The 19,698-nt window shown below is 42.2% G+C and overlaps 1 protein-coding gene across 1 annotated transcript; it reads right to left on the bottom strand.

The window, feature by feature from the left end:
* Positions 1–7,953: 7,953 nt before the first annotated feature.
* Positions 7,954–19,150, bottom strand: LOC111654151 (TSC22 domain family protein 2-like). The gene is made up of 2 exons (XM_023405046.2): positions 16,645–19,150; positions 7,954–8,510 (listed from the first exon to the last, which is right to left on the bottom strand). Exons 1-2 carry the CDS (start codon positions 18,483–18,485, stop codon positions 8,330–8,332), a joined length of 2,022 nt encoding a protein of 673 aa, XP_023260814.1. The 5' UTR covers positions 18,486–19,150; the 3' UTR covers positions 7,954–8,329.
* Between the last annotated feature and the right edge of the window lie 548 nt (positions 19,151–19,698).

Here is a 19,698-nt window from a genome sequence, read left to right as displayed (position 1 = left end):
AGTGACCTCTTGCCGTTACCTGCGGCGTGTCCGGTAGGACAGCAGCGGGGTCGCGTGCCGGGTCGGGTCCGCGGGGCAGCACTGAGGCTTGAAGGAGAACGTGCAAGGCATGGTGCTGCTGCTTGAAGCTACATCCGTGTCCGCGGAAAGAAGGGCCACCGGAGCGAACCGGAGGAGGTTTAATGGGGTAACAGTGACCACATTTAGAATAATGAAACGTGAACCGGCGGGTGGAGCAACCAGAGGACTGACTGGAGGCGGAGACATGTCTGAAGTGATTTCAGGCTCCGCCCGACACGTAGTGACCTTTAACTGTAGTAACTGTACTGAACTGTATCAGCAGGGGGAGAGCTATGGAGGCCCAGCCATGCCAAACATTCATTCATTTAACACCGTTAATTAATCCATTAAGAAATTGGCAAATAATTGGTAGTTCCATAACAAACAGTAACATAACACTTAAATTGTATAAAATAATAATAAAAAAAAACAATTAAAAAGCATTTAGAAATATATTTACATTCATTAAACTTAATGTCTTGTTAAATTAATCTTTATAATGTGAGGGATAATCACATTGCATTACAATTTGTAACAATTTTTTCTCTTAATTACAGTGGTGATGGATCAAATCAGTTTATGCAGCTAGTTATTCCAGGGACTGACAAGTACCAATAACAAGACCAGCACTCTATAGCCAGTGAGTCATAGTGCTAATCAATTAGCTCTTCAACATCTGTTAATTAGCACATAGCAGTTAAAGTACAGCTGAGGCTGATGGGAATGTAAGGTTTGCAGCTATCGGGGGCACCCGGTGGCTCACCTGGTAGAGCGTGTACCAAATCTGACATGTCATCTCCTCTCTCTCTCTCTCTCTCCCTCCCTCTACAAATTTCCTGTCCCTCCCTCACTGTGGCAAAATGCCTGAAAAAATAACTTTTAAATAAGTTTAGCAGCTATTGGACAGGTATTGCAAAGTGTTGGACTTGGTGGCACTAACATAAATAAATGAATGTTTACGGCTCACCTTGTATTTTAGGCATGAAGATCAATGCCACCATGTGGTATGAAGGTGCCTCACTAGACACCAGGTTGACTATAGACTCCCCCAAGAAGAAGAGGACAAGATGTTCTGTTCCTCCACACCATCCAATTTAAGTGTGCGAGGCCAGCGGAAGCACTCAGTCGATTGTAATCAGCAGACTGTATCGGTGAAGGAATGCTCCCCATACCTCTGCTGCTATCAAACACTGTCACTCACACTGTCCGTCTTACACTACTGCGCTTTGATCTCTGTCAGATATGACAATGTCTAACATGAGCCACAAGAACAACATGTACATCACAAAATGAACGATGCCAACATGTGTTGAATAAAATACACATGGTGTCACTCATGCTGCACAGACACACACCATTCTCTTCAAGAAATAAATTACAAACAAGAATGCACATTTCAGCAGTCAGTACTCACTCATTAGTTTCTCTTCCTCAGAGACCACATTATGTGACCCCCCCACAATTGGTTACATAACTATATGTGAAAAAAATAATAATTAAAAAAAAAAAAAAAACTGCAACCTCAACTTCAAATGTGTGTTTAATTTAGACGAGGCGTCACACACAGGCCCTCCTATAGTTCTACTGCCTAACAGGAGTTTTTGACAGGCCTGTGCCCAGAGGAATCTCTCACTCTATAAACTACAGATGCTGAATAGAGTCTGTGAACTACACCCTTGTTGCTTTACCAGTGGCTTCATACAGTACAGGAAACCAAAATATGCAGAAACAGAAATGACATGATTTTTTTTTTTCTAAAGCCAACCAGTAAGAAATAATAAGAATTAAAAGACCAACCAATCACAATACATAAGAGATGGGAATTCATAGTGTTATATTTGCAGTCTTATATTTTATATATTTGTAGTCTTTGTAGACTTTTGGTGAAATCGTGCTACTAAATAAATTTAAATAAATGCACAATAATTATTTTTTTCAACTAATTCGGAGATAAAGCAGATTAAGAATGAGTGCAGTAGTTAAGACATTATAAAAGGCAGCTGTTCTGAAGACACAAATTGTGGGAGGACTCACACAAGGCTGTTTTTGGATGTTGGCAACAAAGGCCAGACACTCCTAAGATTATAAGAGCAACAGAACAAAGTTGCCATTTTGTCGAAAAAAGTACACCTGAGGAGGGAGATTTGGGCCCAAACCTCACCACCATGCACATGATATCTAAAGTTTTTCATTAAAGATTAATCCGTTGATTGTCTCAATTAATTTCTCAATCGTTTGGATATTATTAGTACTGGTATTATTGGATTGGTACAAAAAAACACCTATTTCTAGGATGCAATTCAACATATTCATCTTGCTTGTTTTGTCCGACCAAAACCCAAAGATATTCTGTTTGCTATAATAGAAAACAAATGAAATCAACACATAAAACCTGGAACCAGTAATTGACTAAAACAATAAATGATCAAAATTGTTGCAGAGTAAGTTTTGTTTCAGCTCTATCGACATCGAATCTTGAATGATACTGTGTTGGAGCTCCGTGTCCTAATGACTTTGAATTACTTCACTGCCATGATGTATTTTCTCTTGGGGTTTTCCAACAGCTGGCTTCAGTGGAGGCCACAATGAGATGAGATGAAACGAGAATAAAAAGGAGAGGAAACACCCCTGTACCGTCAGTGTCAGGACATGTGACCGGCCAGTGATACATTTGTAACTACGGACACTGGAGATCATCAATGCAAAATAATACTTCTCAAAGAGCTGAGACAAATTTTCACCTGGAGCCAAGGCTTGGATGATAAACTGTAGTTCTGCATCCTGAAGTCAAAGTGGGTAAGATGATTTTGTTAAATAATGATGTTTTGAGTGGCTACTCTTTATACTTTAGCTGCAAAATGTACAAGTTACACTAAAGCAAGCAGGAACAACAATCAAGTCAAAACCATATTAGGATAACATCTGGTATTCAAAATAGGACTTCCAAGAACAACTGGCACTGGGGGGGAGATTTTGCAAACCACATCATGAGTGAGTAGTGTTTTGGAGCTCAATAGAACGAGTGTGCCTGGCTCCTGACACACATGATCTTGTTTAAGCCTCTAGAGCTCAAGTCGAAGTCAAGAACTTGTTTGAGCACCTGACTTCAAAACAAAACTGTTGAACGGATGATAAAGTCAACTGCTCTGTTTTAGCAGTGTTACAAAGCAAACACTATATATCTACTGATGTAAGTAAGGTCAAGACCCACAGGCCTAAGGGCTGGGCTGAGAAGAAACAGACGGCTAATGAGGGCTTGAACTTACTCTTTCTCTGATTATGCAACCAGCACTTCTGTAAACTTCAACCTCTACATTAAAAGGGCTGAAGTTTATAAGCTCTGGGTAGAGTTTGGCATTTCCCCATACAGTGTTAGCAGTAAAATAGGAATGTCAATGAAAAGTCCATTAGAGGCAGAAAAGTTTACACTCACAAAGTGTGGGCAAGCGGAGCAGTGAGGGTGAATAACTCATCTGAGCATCGAATAGTTGTCATTCCTTGCCTCTGGCAGAACTGCTGGCATGTTCAAGAACAGTAGATTTCCTTCAGCAACACAGGAAGAACAAAGCTAAGTCTATTTAATTTGACCTGAGACATGATGAAACAAGTTCAGAGCTTAAGAGGGAGGGCCTGACCATATGCCCAAGAATGACAGGTGCACAAGTCAGTCATACCAAGGCATCTGAGATGCACAGATATCTCTCAAGTGTAAACTCGGGTCTTATCGTTCTACCTGGGCATGTGGCTTTGCATTGCATAAGTGCAGTAAAATCTACACTGAAAGTATACGGAGCATATCATCTTCACACTCAGATGAGCATAAACCTACTTTCATTTCATCCAAGACCTGACAACTTCCACTATCTATGTTACATTATGCAGCTGTGCATGCAGAAAGGCAAAGGCAGTTACCCGGCAGTGACTAAAATGAGGAAGTGCTAAAATTACAACCAAGAAAGCATCAAAACTCTCTGTGGGCATGACTTGGGAATAATCAGAGAGCAGTATACGTTATTAATTGAGACGGTCTAATAGGTTCTTTGGATCTGTGCGAACAAGACATAAGAAAATCTATGTGAAGCAATTGATAACAGTGTGGTCATAGCAAGTATGGTGGAAAAGGTAATGGACGAAATGGGATCCAAAGCAAAAATAATGGGGTTTCTAATGTTTTCTGTTGCTGATCTACTTACAATGATAGTCTGTGCAAATCTTGTTTGTTTAGTCTAGCCTACATTTTGAACATTTAGAGATTTCTATTTTGAGATTAAACATTTTGTCAATCTGTGGCTCAACTGATGTTGAAATTTTGGGAAATACACTTACTGGCTTTCTTGCCAAAAGTTAGATGAGAAGATTGATGCCACTCAAGTCTGTACACTAAATATGAAGCTAGCGCTAGCAGTTGGCTAAAGATAATAAAGACTTGAAATAGACAGCTAGCTGGGCTCTGTCTAAAGATAACAAAATACACATGCCACCACCTCTAAAGCTCACTAATGATCACTTTATATCTCATTTGTTTAATCTTTGTCTAAAAACAGAAGTGCAGAAACCACAAATCAACTACAGTTAGATATCATGTACTGAACTATTTCTTGGTCGGGTGCAATAACTTCCTGGAGTCTCCACTGGTTGCATATAAAATAAAAAAGTGTAAACATAAGTATGGTTCTACTACTGCACACCTGCAGTGCTTAGAGACTTGAATCTCAGGTAAACCTGTTAAAAAAAAAAAAGGTGATTGACTCCTTTTACACTGCCAGACGAGTTTGCCTTTTTGTTTGGACAGAGGACACAGACACACAACTGCAGAGAGCAATGTCATCATGCTCATGCGTGCGCGCGCGCACACGCACACACACACACACACACACACACACACACACACACACACACACACACGAGAAAGAGTGAGCTGCTAGCTGCTGTGCAGACTCGTAAAATGGATCCATTGTATCTTACCCCCGGGGTTGGTGCTCCTGCAAGTGTCGGAGCCTCCGTGTGAGACGCTTCGATTGGTGATTGCATGTTTTTTAAACTTATTTCAGGGTGGCAGCTTCCTCTTTCATCCACAGTGTAGCTGCAGTGTTTCTGGTTTAACAGCACTGTGCTGGGATGATTACAGGTGTGTTTACAGTGTTTGTGTGCTCTGGAAGACGTCACAGCAGGAAAAGGGGAGAAAATTAGCGCGTTCACCCCAGTGTTGTGTTTATGTCACTGCCGATCGGAGCTGATAAATACCAGTGACTACTGCGAGTCATTTGACCCGGGAGTGAATGCCCATTGTATCCGTTCCCATTTGACGGCAAAAGCCAGATGTTAGAGGGTCTCATCGGGTTTTTTGATCAGTGTGGAAAAGGGGCTTTAGGGAGGTATAGATGAGAAAGGAACATTGATTAAATGTAGGTTTTCTTCATATACACACCGTAAATCTCGGACTACAAGCCGCTACTTTTTTCACACGCATTGAACCCTGCGGCCTATACAACGATGCCGCTAAATTATAGATTTTTTACTGGCCAAAGGCCTCCAGGGGGCGCTCTAACGGCCTCCGGGGGGCGCTCTAACGGCCTCCGGGGGGCGCTCTAACGGCCTTATGAACAACTACATTATAGTAAAAATGATCTGTAGGAAATTTAAAGCCAGTGTCTTCTTTTCTCAAAATGTCACATATGCTAAAGCACATTTTCACTTTCACGTCTTCTATGACTTCATCTTTTTGCTTCAGGCATGATCCCAAATAAACTTGAATAAAATAGACTTATTAAGGGTCAAGACCAAAGGTCATCTCCAAGATCTACCAAACACAGATGTAAACAAAGCCCTGATTATCTTTGCTGCCATGGAAACAAAAGCAGCCCTTGGCAGATCAGTGTATCCACAACAGCAAAAAAAAAAAAAAAGTGAATCATGGGGCTCATATCAGCTCACTATCATCATAAGATTGTGCCATCTTACTGTATTGGTGAGCGGAATTGGGCAAATTGAACAGGCAAAAGAGTTAATAAAAGTAAAACACATATTGTGTCTTGAAGTAATAACACAACGTCTTGGTTTAGATAATGCCATCTCAATATAGCTTTACCTGTTAACTGCTGAAGTGGCGTGTGTTAAGTGTCTGCATGTGTTCTCAGCAGCTGGTGATGGTGTGTCAGCTGTATATTTCTCTAAAAACAGTTTCATTTCCTGTCACTCAAATACGGTTTTCTGTGCTTCCCTTTTCATCTTTGTAAAACACTTTATTTATCTATGGTCAGCTCTTTTGAAGGCACTTTCTCATAATACAGCAACAGGGTGAGAGCTTCTCTATATCAGTAAGTGTCTGTATTATTTCACATACTACAGTGACTTAACTTTAAAATGTAACCAAATAATATTGGTTTGACAGGAACTCAGTAACTCAGTGGGGAGAGTGATGCAGAAGAAACCAGGTCTCACCCAAGTTGACATGAGTCCTGCATTACAGGTAGCATGCACACACTCTTCAGCCTTTAGCCTCCAAAGCTGAGAGCAACAAATTGAGGATGTGTTTCCAATTTTCAGTTTTTAAAAGTATCATCATTCTCAGAGTTTTGGCCATTTTCCATCAACAATTACCTTTTACTTAAAAAATGAACAGGTGATCTTGAAACATCACTATAAGGTGCCCTGTACTTAAAGCGACATGAGCTATCACATGACCAGACATTGTGTGAATGATATAATTATGATCAAAAGTGCCTGTTCAAAATGTCTATTGGTATGAAGCGCTACTTCCTGCTTCAACTTTGATCATGTCGCTTGTGCTTTTCTTACGTTTAGTTTAACTTTGTTTCAAGTTTTACTAGGCAAAGCCCAGTTGGGATGGGCACTTTGGGCACGTTCTTTGTTTTCACTTCCAAATAAGGTTAGATTAGATAATTGAATTAAGAGCTGAAACGAGTAATGACTTAATGAGTAGATAAGTCGATCGACAGAAAATTAATTATATGATTCCTTGAGTTGTTTATCAGTCAAAAACTTCACTCATTCCCTGCTTCTGTTTTTATGTAATACCCTAACTGATACTGGATTTTTTTAGGCTGATATTGATTTCATTATTTGAGAATTTGAACTTTCCGATAATGATATATCAGCCAATAATCATTTTTTAAAAATGTAAACACCTGATATACGCAAACAATCTTTATAAAGATTCCTTTGATTTTCTTTTTTAAACTGGGATCCAGATATATACTGAGTGGGACATTTTACTGTTGAAAAATCAGCTTGTCAGTTCTCTTTGGAAGACATAGACAACTGTGAAACGGAGAAACTAGGTGCGTTTCCATCAACCTGTTTCCATGCACATCTTCAATCTGGTGTATCATTAAAAGCAAATTGTGACAAAGTGCAATGGAAACAGACTGAAGTTTCTGCTCCACTGGAGAGACAGAAAATTAGCGGCAGACAAAAACATCAGCTCTGTGTGAAGACTATAACCATCCTCACATTAATGCATGAAACAAACATATTTTATCATATTTCCAACACGTTTTCCACATTGTTTTTCACCATTTGAGTTTTGACAAGCGCGCATTTAATATGTCATCTTGTTGCACCACCCTCTTGCTCTGCATGGCTTCATGGCATCGACTGGAGAAGAAGCTCCACCAGCTGTTTGACTCGATGAACCGAATCCTATCTCATATCAGTACATGTTTATTTGCATTTTCTTTTGCTGATTTTCTTAAAATTCAGTTAAAATCTTCTGTACTGATATATCTGTAATTAGCTAATATCAGTCAATATATCGGCCTGAGGGACTTATTAGACTAAACCCGTTTTATATCACTGTAAACTGAGTATCTTTGGGTTTAGAACTGTTGGTTGAATAAAACAAGACATTGAAAAATTAGAAAACTGTGATGGACATTTTTTGAAAATTTCTGACATTTTATAGACGAAATGATTTGTCAATCCTCCAGGAGGAACTATAAGACATTGATGTGTAGAGCAACACCTACTTTGGACTATTTTTCTTAGCTTGCAGCCACGCAACCCAGCCCCCGGATAATCAGGAGAAAATGGATGGATGATTGATCAATTAATTCATAAAATATTCATCAGATTAACTGATGATGATAATTATTAGCTGCCCTAAGTGGGTTAAACTTGTTAACAATCTCTTTAACTTTCAAACCAGAATTTTGAAGTGACACAAACAGTATATATTGTTACAGAAAGAGGGTCAAAGAAAACATCTATTGGCCAATCCTGTGCTTGCTGCCAGGCTTTGTTTCCAAACTCAGTCCATGCACGTGGAGAAAGCAAAGCTCACTGCTACTGAACACGGCACACATGTTGTTACACTCTTGCAGGCCTGTCCAGTCCAATCCAGTATAGTACGGTACCTATCACTGTGGGCCTTTGAGTCCCTTAATCTGCTGCCAGACTGGAAGGCATGGTAGAAAGCCTTGGAGGGGTTCCTGTGTCACATTCAGGGAAGAGAGAGAAGAGACAGAGATAGGGAAGAGTTGAAACAGTGAAAGCAGACTAAAGTTCCTAGAAATGTTTCCTCACGCAACTTCTTTCCACCTCAGAGAACACCTTCGCTTGAGTTGTGTGGTTAACTTGGCTGGAGAAAAGGCTCTTAGCTTTCACTATAACATTTGGGACATTCAAACAGAGCAAAGCAAAGGGGCTGGGGAAAAGGAGACTTGACCTAAACACAGGAATGTATGTTCAAAGGTGGGGACAGCTTCATAAACTTTAAGGGCCTCCCTCAGGCCATTCACCTACAGTATGCTGGCCATCACTCATGCTTAGGTTGTTTTCCTCATAACTAAACACACGGTATGAAGAAGAGAAAAGCCATAGCCTCCAGTTTTCAGCGAGAAACTCGTTAGCTCTTTGTAGTTGTTGACATTTCTTGACTTTTTTGGTTCAATTCATCACATCAACAACATCACGTTATAGAATTTAACATTACCTCCTATATTCCTGCTGGTGATTAACTACAAGTACACGGTGTTCTACGCCGAGGGATGTAAGTCGGGAAGGGGAAAGGAAACCCCCCGCTCTGACCCCTACACACACACACTCATTTTATCTGCCCTCAGCTAGTGCCTTTCATAACTAACCACTTCTCTCCACATGCGCACACGCACACACACACACACACACACGGGAAGTTGATTTACAGCTTGTGTGTGAATATTATAGCAGCCAAGGCTCTTTTCCTAGAAATCTCTGGCACAAACTCGCTTTGTCACATTACCTCATGACTAAACACTCTCACAAACCTCCTCCCATGCCTCCTGCTTCATTTTACTTTGCAGGCAACAGCGCAAGAAAAACCTCCGCACACACGTGGCAAGCGCACACCTCCACAGAAAACCTCTCTTTCTCACAGAGACTGGAACTCAGAGCTGAGTACAACCGAGCTATCAGCTGAGATCGTCGAGGTCAGATGACTTGGAGTCCAGAAACCTCTTCATGTATGAGGTAAGAACTGGAGGAGTCATCATTCCCTGTTTTCAAGTAGCAAACACTCACCTCTCAATGGCTCTCTTTGTGAGTCTAAAATGTAACATGTCAATATCCATTTTCTGAAAGCGCCTCTTTGTAAACAGAATAGTCAGTGTGTTTCAGCAGTGCTGAAAAGTGCCAGAAAAACCCCAGAGTCTGGAGGGTGAGGAGGAAAGAAAGAGGAAACACATAACCCAGGAGAAAAGTGCAAACAAGAAAAACCCCCTTTCCTTTTTATAAACCGCTCTCTCAAAGCACGTAAACTATCCTGACACAAAAACCATGGCTGCACATGCTCAGGCTTTACCCGATGCTGCCCCTAAGCAAACGTATGACCTGGCAGCAGACAAAAATAACCTTTTGGTGCATTTTTGCTGGTTCCTGTCACACATCTCCTCGCAGCATGACACATGGTTTTTCCTTCAGTGTGCCTGTGCTACAAACCAGTGGCCGTGTCAAAGATTCAGTTTCACGATGCTGAACTTTTTAATAACCTTGCGCACTCATTGAGCATGTGAAAGTCCACTGTTGCCAAAGGAAGTGCAAGAGGAGAAAAGAAAAGGGTGCAAAGAGGAAAATACACAGAAAACAAAATGTGTCAAAATATATTTTTAATTCTGCGTTAAGGTGTTGTGGAGGCGTCATGCAGACGTCCCACCAAAGCTGTCACTTCAATACTTGACTACTGCTTGGTGCTATGCAAGCAAAGAGATACCACGTAAAAACCACAACTATCGCGATTGGCCGACTTGGGCCGCTTGTGTAGGTTTCCAGTCATCGACAGTGAGCTTCCATTTCAAGTGCACACCCTCTCATTCTACTCTGCTTTCGTGTGTTGGGGCTGTTGGTACAGGAATGAGGGCTGAGGGGTAACCAACAAAGTGGGGTTGGCAGCAGAGTGACAGGTAGAGTAATCGGTTGGCAGGGGGGGGTGCAGAGGGAAAAAGGGAGAGGCTGAAAGAGCGCGTTGAAAACTCTTACTGTTGGTGCGCATGACGCTTCAGGTTCTCAGCACCATCCATCCATCTGCCACAGAGCAGAAGTAGGTCAAAATTATTTAGATTTCAGCTGCCCTGTGGGAGTTTCTTTCAGCAGGTTATGGGTTGTAGGCGAGGGAGATGGAGGACAGGGAGCACCTTGAGCCACTGCATGATTACAGCATAGCCACTGGAGGAGATTAGCCTAGATTAGTGCAGCGGACCCAGGATCTTTACCCCATGACGACCCCCGGAGCCTAATTCAACTTTTTGATCCTGGGCCATACTTCCCCTAAAAAGTCCCTTTTTCCAGGGCGTTTACAGGGTGCACGGTTTAAACTGGCAAACACAAGCTATTTTATTGTGTACAGAATGCCATCAGGTTAAAAGCAAGCACTGTTTTTTCTTGTATCAAAATATAAAAACCAGAAATGTTTTTTTTTTTTTTTTTTTTTTTTTTTTTTAACTGAAACAAGTTATACAGTCAACTTCCCCAAACTAAAAAACTAGAGTGAGAAGGAGAGAAACTGGGAAAACCATACAGGAATTGAGATAAACTAAAGTGAAACTTAGACTCCATTTGTCAATTCTTTGTTTGTCTTGATGAATTAAAGGGGAACTCCACCACTTTCACACATCAACATCCGTTTACAGGTGTTGGGGAATACTTCTGCACATGTAAAACAAGTTGTATAAGGTCTTTTGTTGGCACAGAAGGAGCTGCGTGTTGGTTGGAGCTGAAGCCTACAAATATGAAAATGAAAAAAATAATCTGGGCGTGTGGAGTTAGAAAAAAGTGAGTTTACCAGACCTCATATAGGCTTGAGACTCCAGGCTACTTTAGCTACTGCTAGCATAATACACACCAAATCTCCAACCTGACTGTTGACTACTCAGTTGCATTATGGGTAATGCAGATGCCAGGTTTTGACAAAGAAGAAGCAAGTGTGGAATGAAAGAAAGACGATATCTCTGTTCCTTTTTTTTTTTCTTTCACTGTCCATCGTGAGTCAAAGTGTTAAACAAGTGCAACGTTAAATCAGTGAAAAAGTCGGAGAAGAAACATTTGAAATGGACATCTTGACGTTCTGCTTTCAACCTCCTTTTGCAACAATGATTCAACAATCCTGGCGATTTATAAAGCAAGACACAGACTAATCCCTCTGTTGGCTAATCACAAGCAAAAATGATGTCTTAAACCAAGCAGTTGCTTTTTAATCTGTCGTTGTTATTTGTCCAATTTGCCTAATCGCTGCACTACTTGAGATGCCAGGAGTTTTGGTCCCTGAGTTTATACGCTGTGATTATTTGGTTTAAGGGCATACAAGTCTCCAAACATGCCCATGAAAATAACAGGATTTATCTTTGGATTACTGTAAGAAGAATTGTAAGTATTGTTAGAAATTTAAACTGTGATAACCTTTGTAACATTATTTTCTTATTTTATAAGATTTTATAGAGTAGTCAATTAATTAATGAAATAAATGAATTAGTCAGAAATTATAAGAACAAGCTGGTGAAAAGCCAAAAGTACAAAACAGCTGAGAAGTGTGTCCTTCAAGTCCCAGAGGTACCACTTTCCAAAATCAACATAACAAAGATATTCTTCAGCTAAGCTCATATACAGCACAGTACACCACCCCACACCCCTCTTGGACTGAGATGGTGACGTTCTCCTGCTTGACAGAACAATGGTGGGCCTCCATACCTGGGGTGGAGGTGATGACTGAAGCAAAGCTTACCGACAATACATCTTTCTTTTTAAAATAGCTTTAGGGCTGAGAGAAGGTCGGCGTCACAGAGGAGGAACAACTTGACTTGTGTACACAAAAACACATACCACACACAGTTAGTGGTTAAAGAGTTCAGGGCAGGAGCAGAAGATTACTTACTACACTATTGGTAAATGCAGTGACAGTCAACTATATTACATCTGCAGAGATCCAAGATCTGGTACAATTACAGCACTAATGGTGGCAGCCAGGTTTAGAACTGTGATTACTATTGAGGGCAAAGATATTCAACAAAAAAAAATGTGTGTGCTTCTACCTCTGTGAGGATAAAATGTGCCCACAAAATGTCATATGATATGACCAGTGAGCCCCAGTGCGGAAGCAGGGAATGAACTAAGGAATATTAAATGAATAGAAGTCAGAGAGCAGTGTGAGGGACTGACTGAAAACAGGATACAGCAGTAAAGCAGAGGTCACAGAGGAGGGAAAAACCCTGTGGTACATGTTGTCTCTCTATGTGTGTGTCTCTCTCTCTCTCTCTCTCTCTCTCTCTCACACATACGCCTACACAATTCCACCTTGACTTAAAATTAAGAAGCTGTTAGTGTCTGTGGTGAATCTATCCAAAAGTATTGCCTGACCATGTGACTCTCTTCAGTGAGCAAGCCTCCACCCCCATCTTATATAGCTGTGCACACATACATAAGCACATGCTGAGACACACCCCTCATCCACCCACATAGAGACAGTCTCTCAATTCACAGTGGCATACCTGCTGCACTACATTGCAGACCTGAACTCCCCTCCCTTCTCCTGAGTCCTACCTCTTAAGAAGAATGATTTTACATAAGCTCCCATTATGTATAGGACAATCAAACATTCCCCCAGCATGATTTAAATTCCACACAGACTACAGATGCAATACATTTATGCAAATAATCCTGCAAAACAGAAGCAACTCCTTAGTGAGTACAACAAAGACACTATGACAATCCACCAATGTTATTTTACGCCTACAGTTGTTGAAGCAATCTGGGAAACATTAAGCTGAGCAAATAATATTCTAAGATTGAGAAAAACATCTTCAATCTTCGATCTTTATCTACTTTTTCTTTAATTACTTGCAGGGAAAACTGCTGGTTGGAAGAAGACAGGGACAAACATTAGAGCCTACCAAATGGCCATGTTGTGCAATGTGTGTTAAGTCTCCAACCCTCTTAAATATGGAGTCAATAGTGTGTATAAGAGTGGGTGCATTCGTGTACATATAATATCTCTCTGGGTTGTGCAGATTGTAGATATCAGCTACTGAAGTAGTCCTCTTGAGGAGAAAATGGAAGTGTTTTTTTTGTGTGGTGTGTGGGGCAGCAAGAGACAAAATAAACAGTGCAGTGTAAATGTAGAAATTAAGCAAGAGACAAAAAAAGCTGTCGAGAGGGAGGGGGGGGGGGTATTGAGCATAGCTAAAATGCCTGCTGAGTTTCACTCTGCAGTTTCCTCCACCTCTTCTGAGTACACCACAGTTGCTGCTGCAAAAGAATGTCATTCAGCACTTCATCTGTACACGAACAACTGTCATGCCATGTCTGTCAGTCACTCAATGGGGTAGTAGGTACAAAGCACTGACTGCACTGATGCTGCACCAGTGCAAAAACAAAAACAAAAACAAAACAACAAATACTATGAAAACAGCAACAGCTGAACACTCCAGTCAGCTAGGGCTCTCAGTGACTTACACAGGGAGTGTGAATGGCTACTAAACATTGGGGTATGTGTTTAACCACGTCCAAAGGCCATAAACAGTACGTACAGTAATTTAACCTATGCTTGCATTGCAAAAGAAAAGGGCCACAACGTGACAACAAGCACAGTTGGCCGACACACCCCACTGTCAGGTCTCTTATCGGCATAATGGGGGCACAGTGGAAAGACTACTGCTCAATGTCTGATAGTGCTTGGCTGTCGTAAGAGACCCCTGCTCTTATCAGCCTGGGAGCCGGGTCTTCTCACAAGCAATACATAGGTACTATGAAAAAAATGATTATGATTACAAATTAACTAAGCAATCACATTAGGAGTATGTGATTTAAAAAAGCTTAAATTGTGTGCTCCAAGAGCATCAAGAATAACAATAAAATAATAATAATAATAATAATAAATACTGCCAAAATAAAGACTTTGGCATTTTTAAGGAATAAAATAACTTTTCCAAAGACTAAGAGGCACACCTCCCTGGGATGGGCGCAGAAGGAGAGATGTGAAATGCCTCTGCCTTTAAACAGAGATCCTGCAAGATTGCTGCTAAGAAGACCCTTCATTATACCAGCTTTGCTTGTGTACACTGAACCAAACAAACCTGGCATACAGCTGCCCCGGATCACATGCCGAGTTTAGACCAAAGATTCACCAGGAGACGAAACAGTTTGAAACAATCAGGGAAAAGTTGTAGTGGTGTAAGTCGCCTGCAACTCAGCTTGTCCAGTCACCAGGGATGGTTTTAAAAAGGCACATAATCTGTTTCAACAGCCAATCAGCTCGTAGCTAACTCTGCTGGTCAAGTAAGTTACAAATGGTCAGCTGGTCAAATTTGGCTTGACTAAAGGTGCGACATTGCTGCGTAAAAGGTGATTAAGAAACTACGTGAGGTGAATAGGACAAGTGCATGCTGTTGTTCTAAAAACAATAAAATGTTCATAATTGAATTTAGCCTGTTGACTTACCCACTTATCAACAATTTAATGTCAACAATTTTGATACACTGTTCAACTTGCCTGAAAATCATGTTTTCTTTGGTTTAAAGGCAAACCAGTGATTTTTTTCTATACATCCATGGATACACTGCAAGCAGAAAATGCTACGCTAATAACTAATTTGACACTTTCAATGGTGCCAGTTTATCAAAGCGTAAACAAATAAGTGCCAAGAAAAAAAATAGTGTAACTCACTTAATCCACAGCAATTTTAAACTTCCCGTTTATATCCCAAAAGCATTATGTGAACAGTAGTTCTACAACTTGATTATCTCCCAAAAAGAAGTAAGACAAATAATAATAATAATAGAATTGACAAATCCATTAGTATTAATTGTTCATGGGGGCTCAGTTGTCTCAATCATTTTGTCTAAAGTGTCAAAGTTGCATGTGACACAAGTAAAGGATTTTACAGACTATACGCTGTAAGATTCCCTTAAGTGCACATGACTGAGACAAATCTAAATACTGTTTAAATACATGTGAAGAAAAGTAATGCCAGTGTTCTGCAGTCTGCGTATCTAGTCTGGTCTACATCCTGGTATATCTGTAAGACTGTCAATGGAAACCACTGAGAGATTTCAGGCACTCTATCATTTCCGCTCATGAGTGCCATCTGCTACAAGTGAAACAAAGAGCTAAAACTGGAATTGAGAAAACTTTTCTCAAATGTCCCAACGCCTAACTGAAAACGACATAATGACGAGTCACATGTACACATCTGTATAGTTATATCTTGCCATTTACATACAGAATACAACAACAATCAGAAATATTAACTTCTTTTTTTAAAAATGCCCAATTTTAGAACCTCTACCATGTCTGCTAATCAGAAGTTTTTTCAGCCAATCCTCTAAAATCCTGTTCACACTTTCTTGAGGGGAGCCTGATGGGGCTGCAAGTAGAAACCATGATATCATAAAAGTGGCAACACAAAATCAAACACTCTCCATTATGTTTGTATTACAAAGTCTTTCCCGAAGCAGGAACTAACTTATTGAAAGGTCAGGCATGCAGCACATTCACAGAGTGGCCATGAGTGGCCTCAGGCTAATAGAAAGCAGAGCGAACCCTGACAGTAGTGGATTGTTAAAGTGGGAGAACAAAAAGGTTGGAATCATTAGACCTGCGACAAAATGTTTCCACACACATAACACAAATAAACACCCTTACAGGCAAGAAATCACAATGTTACACAAGTCATGTGTATGTTTAACAAGTTGTTGCCTGTGCTAGGGGAGCCATGGGTGTTTTTCCTCAAGTGTGCTACACTCCACTTACTTATTTAGGCACTAATGAGAAACAACAAATATTATATATCCTTCTTGTGAGCCTCACTCTTCCTTCTCTCCATATGTCCCGGAAACAAAGGGGGAAACGCTGTCCATCTGAAAAGTTCAATGACCAACACTAAAACAGCCATCGCCTTGGCTTTGGCTTTCCACCTTCTTGTGATCACAGCAATCGGCCAGACATTTCTGCTGTAACAAGCTACCGCACAGCTGTACACTGAAATATGCCCTTCCTTAAACTGTCTACATGTGATTGTTCAAATTGTGTGTACTGTCGATAACACATACATACAGGCATTGAGATGCAGAGATGATACTTTAAGACCTAGATACTAATTACCTGTCCTCCTCCCCGTCGACAGGTATGTGGATTCCAAACAGGCTGTTGACAGCTGGAGTTGTGAGCTGCAGGCTCTCAGGCATGAGGGGCTTCACCGGTTCCTTCCCAGAGACAACAGGAGACTGTGCGTTGACGAGACCCTCCAACTTCCTTCCAGCACCACCCTCCACCTGTCCAAATCCAATTACTGGGAAGCCCTGCATCCCCAAAGCCACCGGAGTCTTGCTGTGGGGTATCTGACCCAGAGGCAAACTGGAAGCTGTCACATTTGGCAAGGCTGTACTGGAGGCACTGGGCACGGCAGTGGGCACAGTGGTGGGAACACTGGAGCTCACTGCGATGGCAGGCACATTTTGTACACCGGACGATGTAGGGTGGAGGCCGTGGGGTTGAGGCTGTCCAGCGGCTGCATACTGGCTCACAGTCTGTTGCTGCAGAGTGGATCCACCAACTAGTATGGAGCTTCCAACACCTCCCATTCCAATAGTCTGCTGCTGCAAGAGGCCCGGAGCTGGTTGTCCAGTAGGTACAGAGCCCCCTCCTGCTCCAGAAATATCTCCAACCTGGCTTGGCACAGAAACCCCTCCAGAGGTTGGAGGAATGACCGAAGCGGGTCCTTGTCCCGCAGGCTGCAGCCCTGCAGAGAGGCTGGACAGCCCTGGCTGCATGGAAGCAGGCTGTTGCTGCTGATAGTACTCTGTCTGGTTCTGCATCAATCCAGATGACTGGCTGGTCAAGGGGTGGCCCATAGCAAGCTGCTGCTGCTGGGGAGGGTAAGGGATGGGCTGGGCTGAGGGAGGCATGATGGAGGTCTTTTGTATGTGGACACCAGACTGGGGCAAGCCATTTTGTCCAGCAGGCAGCACGCTCTGGGGAGCAGAAGGCTGTAGACCTCCCACTGTTGGCTGAGCCGGGACAGCTGTCGGCTTGCTGCTAGAGAAAGCACTGTGCGTGGCCGACCCACTAACACCCTGTTGACGGGCGCTGAAGTTTTGATGGTGAATTTGTTGCTGCTGCTGTGGTAGTGTCTCCACTGAATGCATGCGGGATGAAGAGTGAGAAGCATCCGCCATGGAGCCCAAGCCCTGACCTGAGTGTGTTGCCGGGGCAACCACAGAGCATCCTGTAAGCCCGAGCCCACTGTCTCTGTCAGCAGCAGGGTCCAGTGCTGCACTGGCGTGCCTAATGCTATCTACAGTCCTACTCACAACAGAGCCCTCAGAGTCTTTCTCATAAAACTCTGTACACGTCCACCTGCCTCTTCTGAAGGGTTCTCCAGTACCATGATCGAGTTTAATGACCCTGAAGCGTGAAGTGCAACTCACCGTGGAGGTGGCAGGAGGAGCTGAACTTGTCACTGCAGCAGGTTGGGATGTGTTTACTGACACATTGGATGGCCCAGCGCTGGTTGCTGGAGCAGGCTGTTGCTGCATTGCCCCGGGCTGAGTGATGAGGGGTAAACCAGTTGTAACGCCGATCCCCGGCGGCTGCTGGCCGCCTTGAGCTGAGCCCAACACTCCCACTTTTCGAAACTCCACAATGGGATTGCTTGACAGCGAAGACAACTGACCGGCTTGAGGTATGTGTGATGGGGCCATAACACTGATTGCCTCTGGCTCTCCAACATTATTCAGGGTTTCTTCGGATGAACTTTTGTCACACGCAGGCTCGTACTCAGCCCGCGACATGTCGTATATTTCCGATGACACGTCTTCAGTCCGTGACTCGTCTGGGTCCTCCAGACTCTCCGTGTCGTCGGTGGCACCTATAGCTGCCACCTGGGCCTGAGTCACACTTGTGATCTGAAAACAGCTCTTTTTCTTGGCCGGCATTTTCGACATATTGCCTGCCTGATTCCAAGTCCCGTATGGCTATGTTTATCCTCCGTCAAAAAAGGACGAGCTGGTTGCAGCTTTTAAAAGATTAGATCATATTAAACAGCACACTTGCATCAATTTACTTAGCCTAGCTAACTGTGTAATCAAGATGAATCTGCGCCATCCCTCTTCCTCTCTCCTGTTGCGTTTCATGAGCTCATAACGCAACGCCACACTTCGTGTCGTCTTGTCCAGCAATGCGGCTTTAGACACGGATACCAGCCGCCAGTCCGAGGATCGATCCAGAGCTTTCGGTCAGTCCGGACCGGCCTGCTAATATCCCGGTTGTGCAGTTGTCAAAAGGGCCGTTTTCGCACAATGTGCTGCCCAGCTGTAGGAGCTACTTTAGGCTGAGGAGGGCCCGCAGCCCTCCACTCACCGAGCTAGCTAGCAAGTCAAGCCAACTGGCTGCTGCACACTCCCCCTACGTCGGAACAAGTATGTGAGACATCTTCCCGAAAGCAGTCCTTTGTACCCTCTCACTTCACCAGCTTAAAGTCAATCGGTGGCGACACTTACTTGGTAGCAAATTGCGGCCGAGGGAGGAAAACGCTCTTAATTTTCACGCTTTAAAACAAATGAGAATCTAAACAGCGCCTACAGTTACCTCCCTCACTCAGTCACTCTTGACAAGATGGCTATGTTGTATGTAACCGCGCTGCATCGTGGGTAGGTAGGGTGCGCAACGATGTTTACGTACGAGACATTTGAGAATCCACATTCATGCTGCCTTCATGGCACCTCTGAAAAAATCACAACTACGATGAAATTGTGTAAGTGAACATTTTCTGGGTGTCAGTCCTTTGAATCCACCACCACTAGTGTACAGGTTTTCATCCCAATCGATCTCTATGTAGTTTAAATCCATTCTGGTTATTTTGCTTCTCTGAAGTTGAAAGTACTAAAGTGATAAAAAAAAAAAAAGTTGAGTAATTGATTAGTCAACAAAAAAATTAATCACCAACAGTTTTGATGATTGATTTTAATTAGTTTTATATCAATGTCAGTTAAATATCTTTTTTGTGCCATTGGTCTGAAAAAATAAGCCTATCGAAGATGTCATGTTGAGAGATTTTGACAGGCATTAACTATTATCTCACTACTTTTTGACTTCTTATAGACTAAATGATAAATCAATTAATAACAGATATCAACAGATGTACTGATAATTGAAATA

Source organism: Seriola lalandi, unplaced genomic scaffold, assembly GCF_002814215.2.
Source record: "Seriola lalandi dorsalis isolate HSWRI2012SDOR001 ecotype SW California unplaced genomic scaffold, Sedor1 jcf7180002054261, whole genome shotgun sequence".
NCBI classification, from domain to species: domain Eukaryota; kingdom Metazoa; phylum Chordata; class Actinopteri; order Carangiformes; family Carangidae; genus Seriola; species Seriola lalandi.
The sequence above is the reverse complement of the archived record's forward strand: the minus strand, read 5'-3'. Positions and strand labels throughout refer to the sequence as shown.

Coding starts and splice junctions, on each gene's coding strand:
- LOC111654151 (XM_023405046.2), bottom strand. CDS start 18,485: ATGTCGAAAATGCCGGCCAAGAAAAAGAGCTGTTTTCAGATCACAAGT. Junction 8,511..16,644: donor GTCGACGGGGAGGAGGACAG/GTAATTAGTATC, acceptor AATGTGACACAG/GAACCCCTCCAAGGCTTTCT.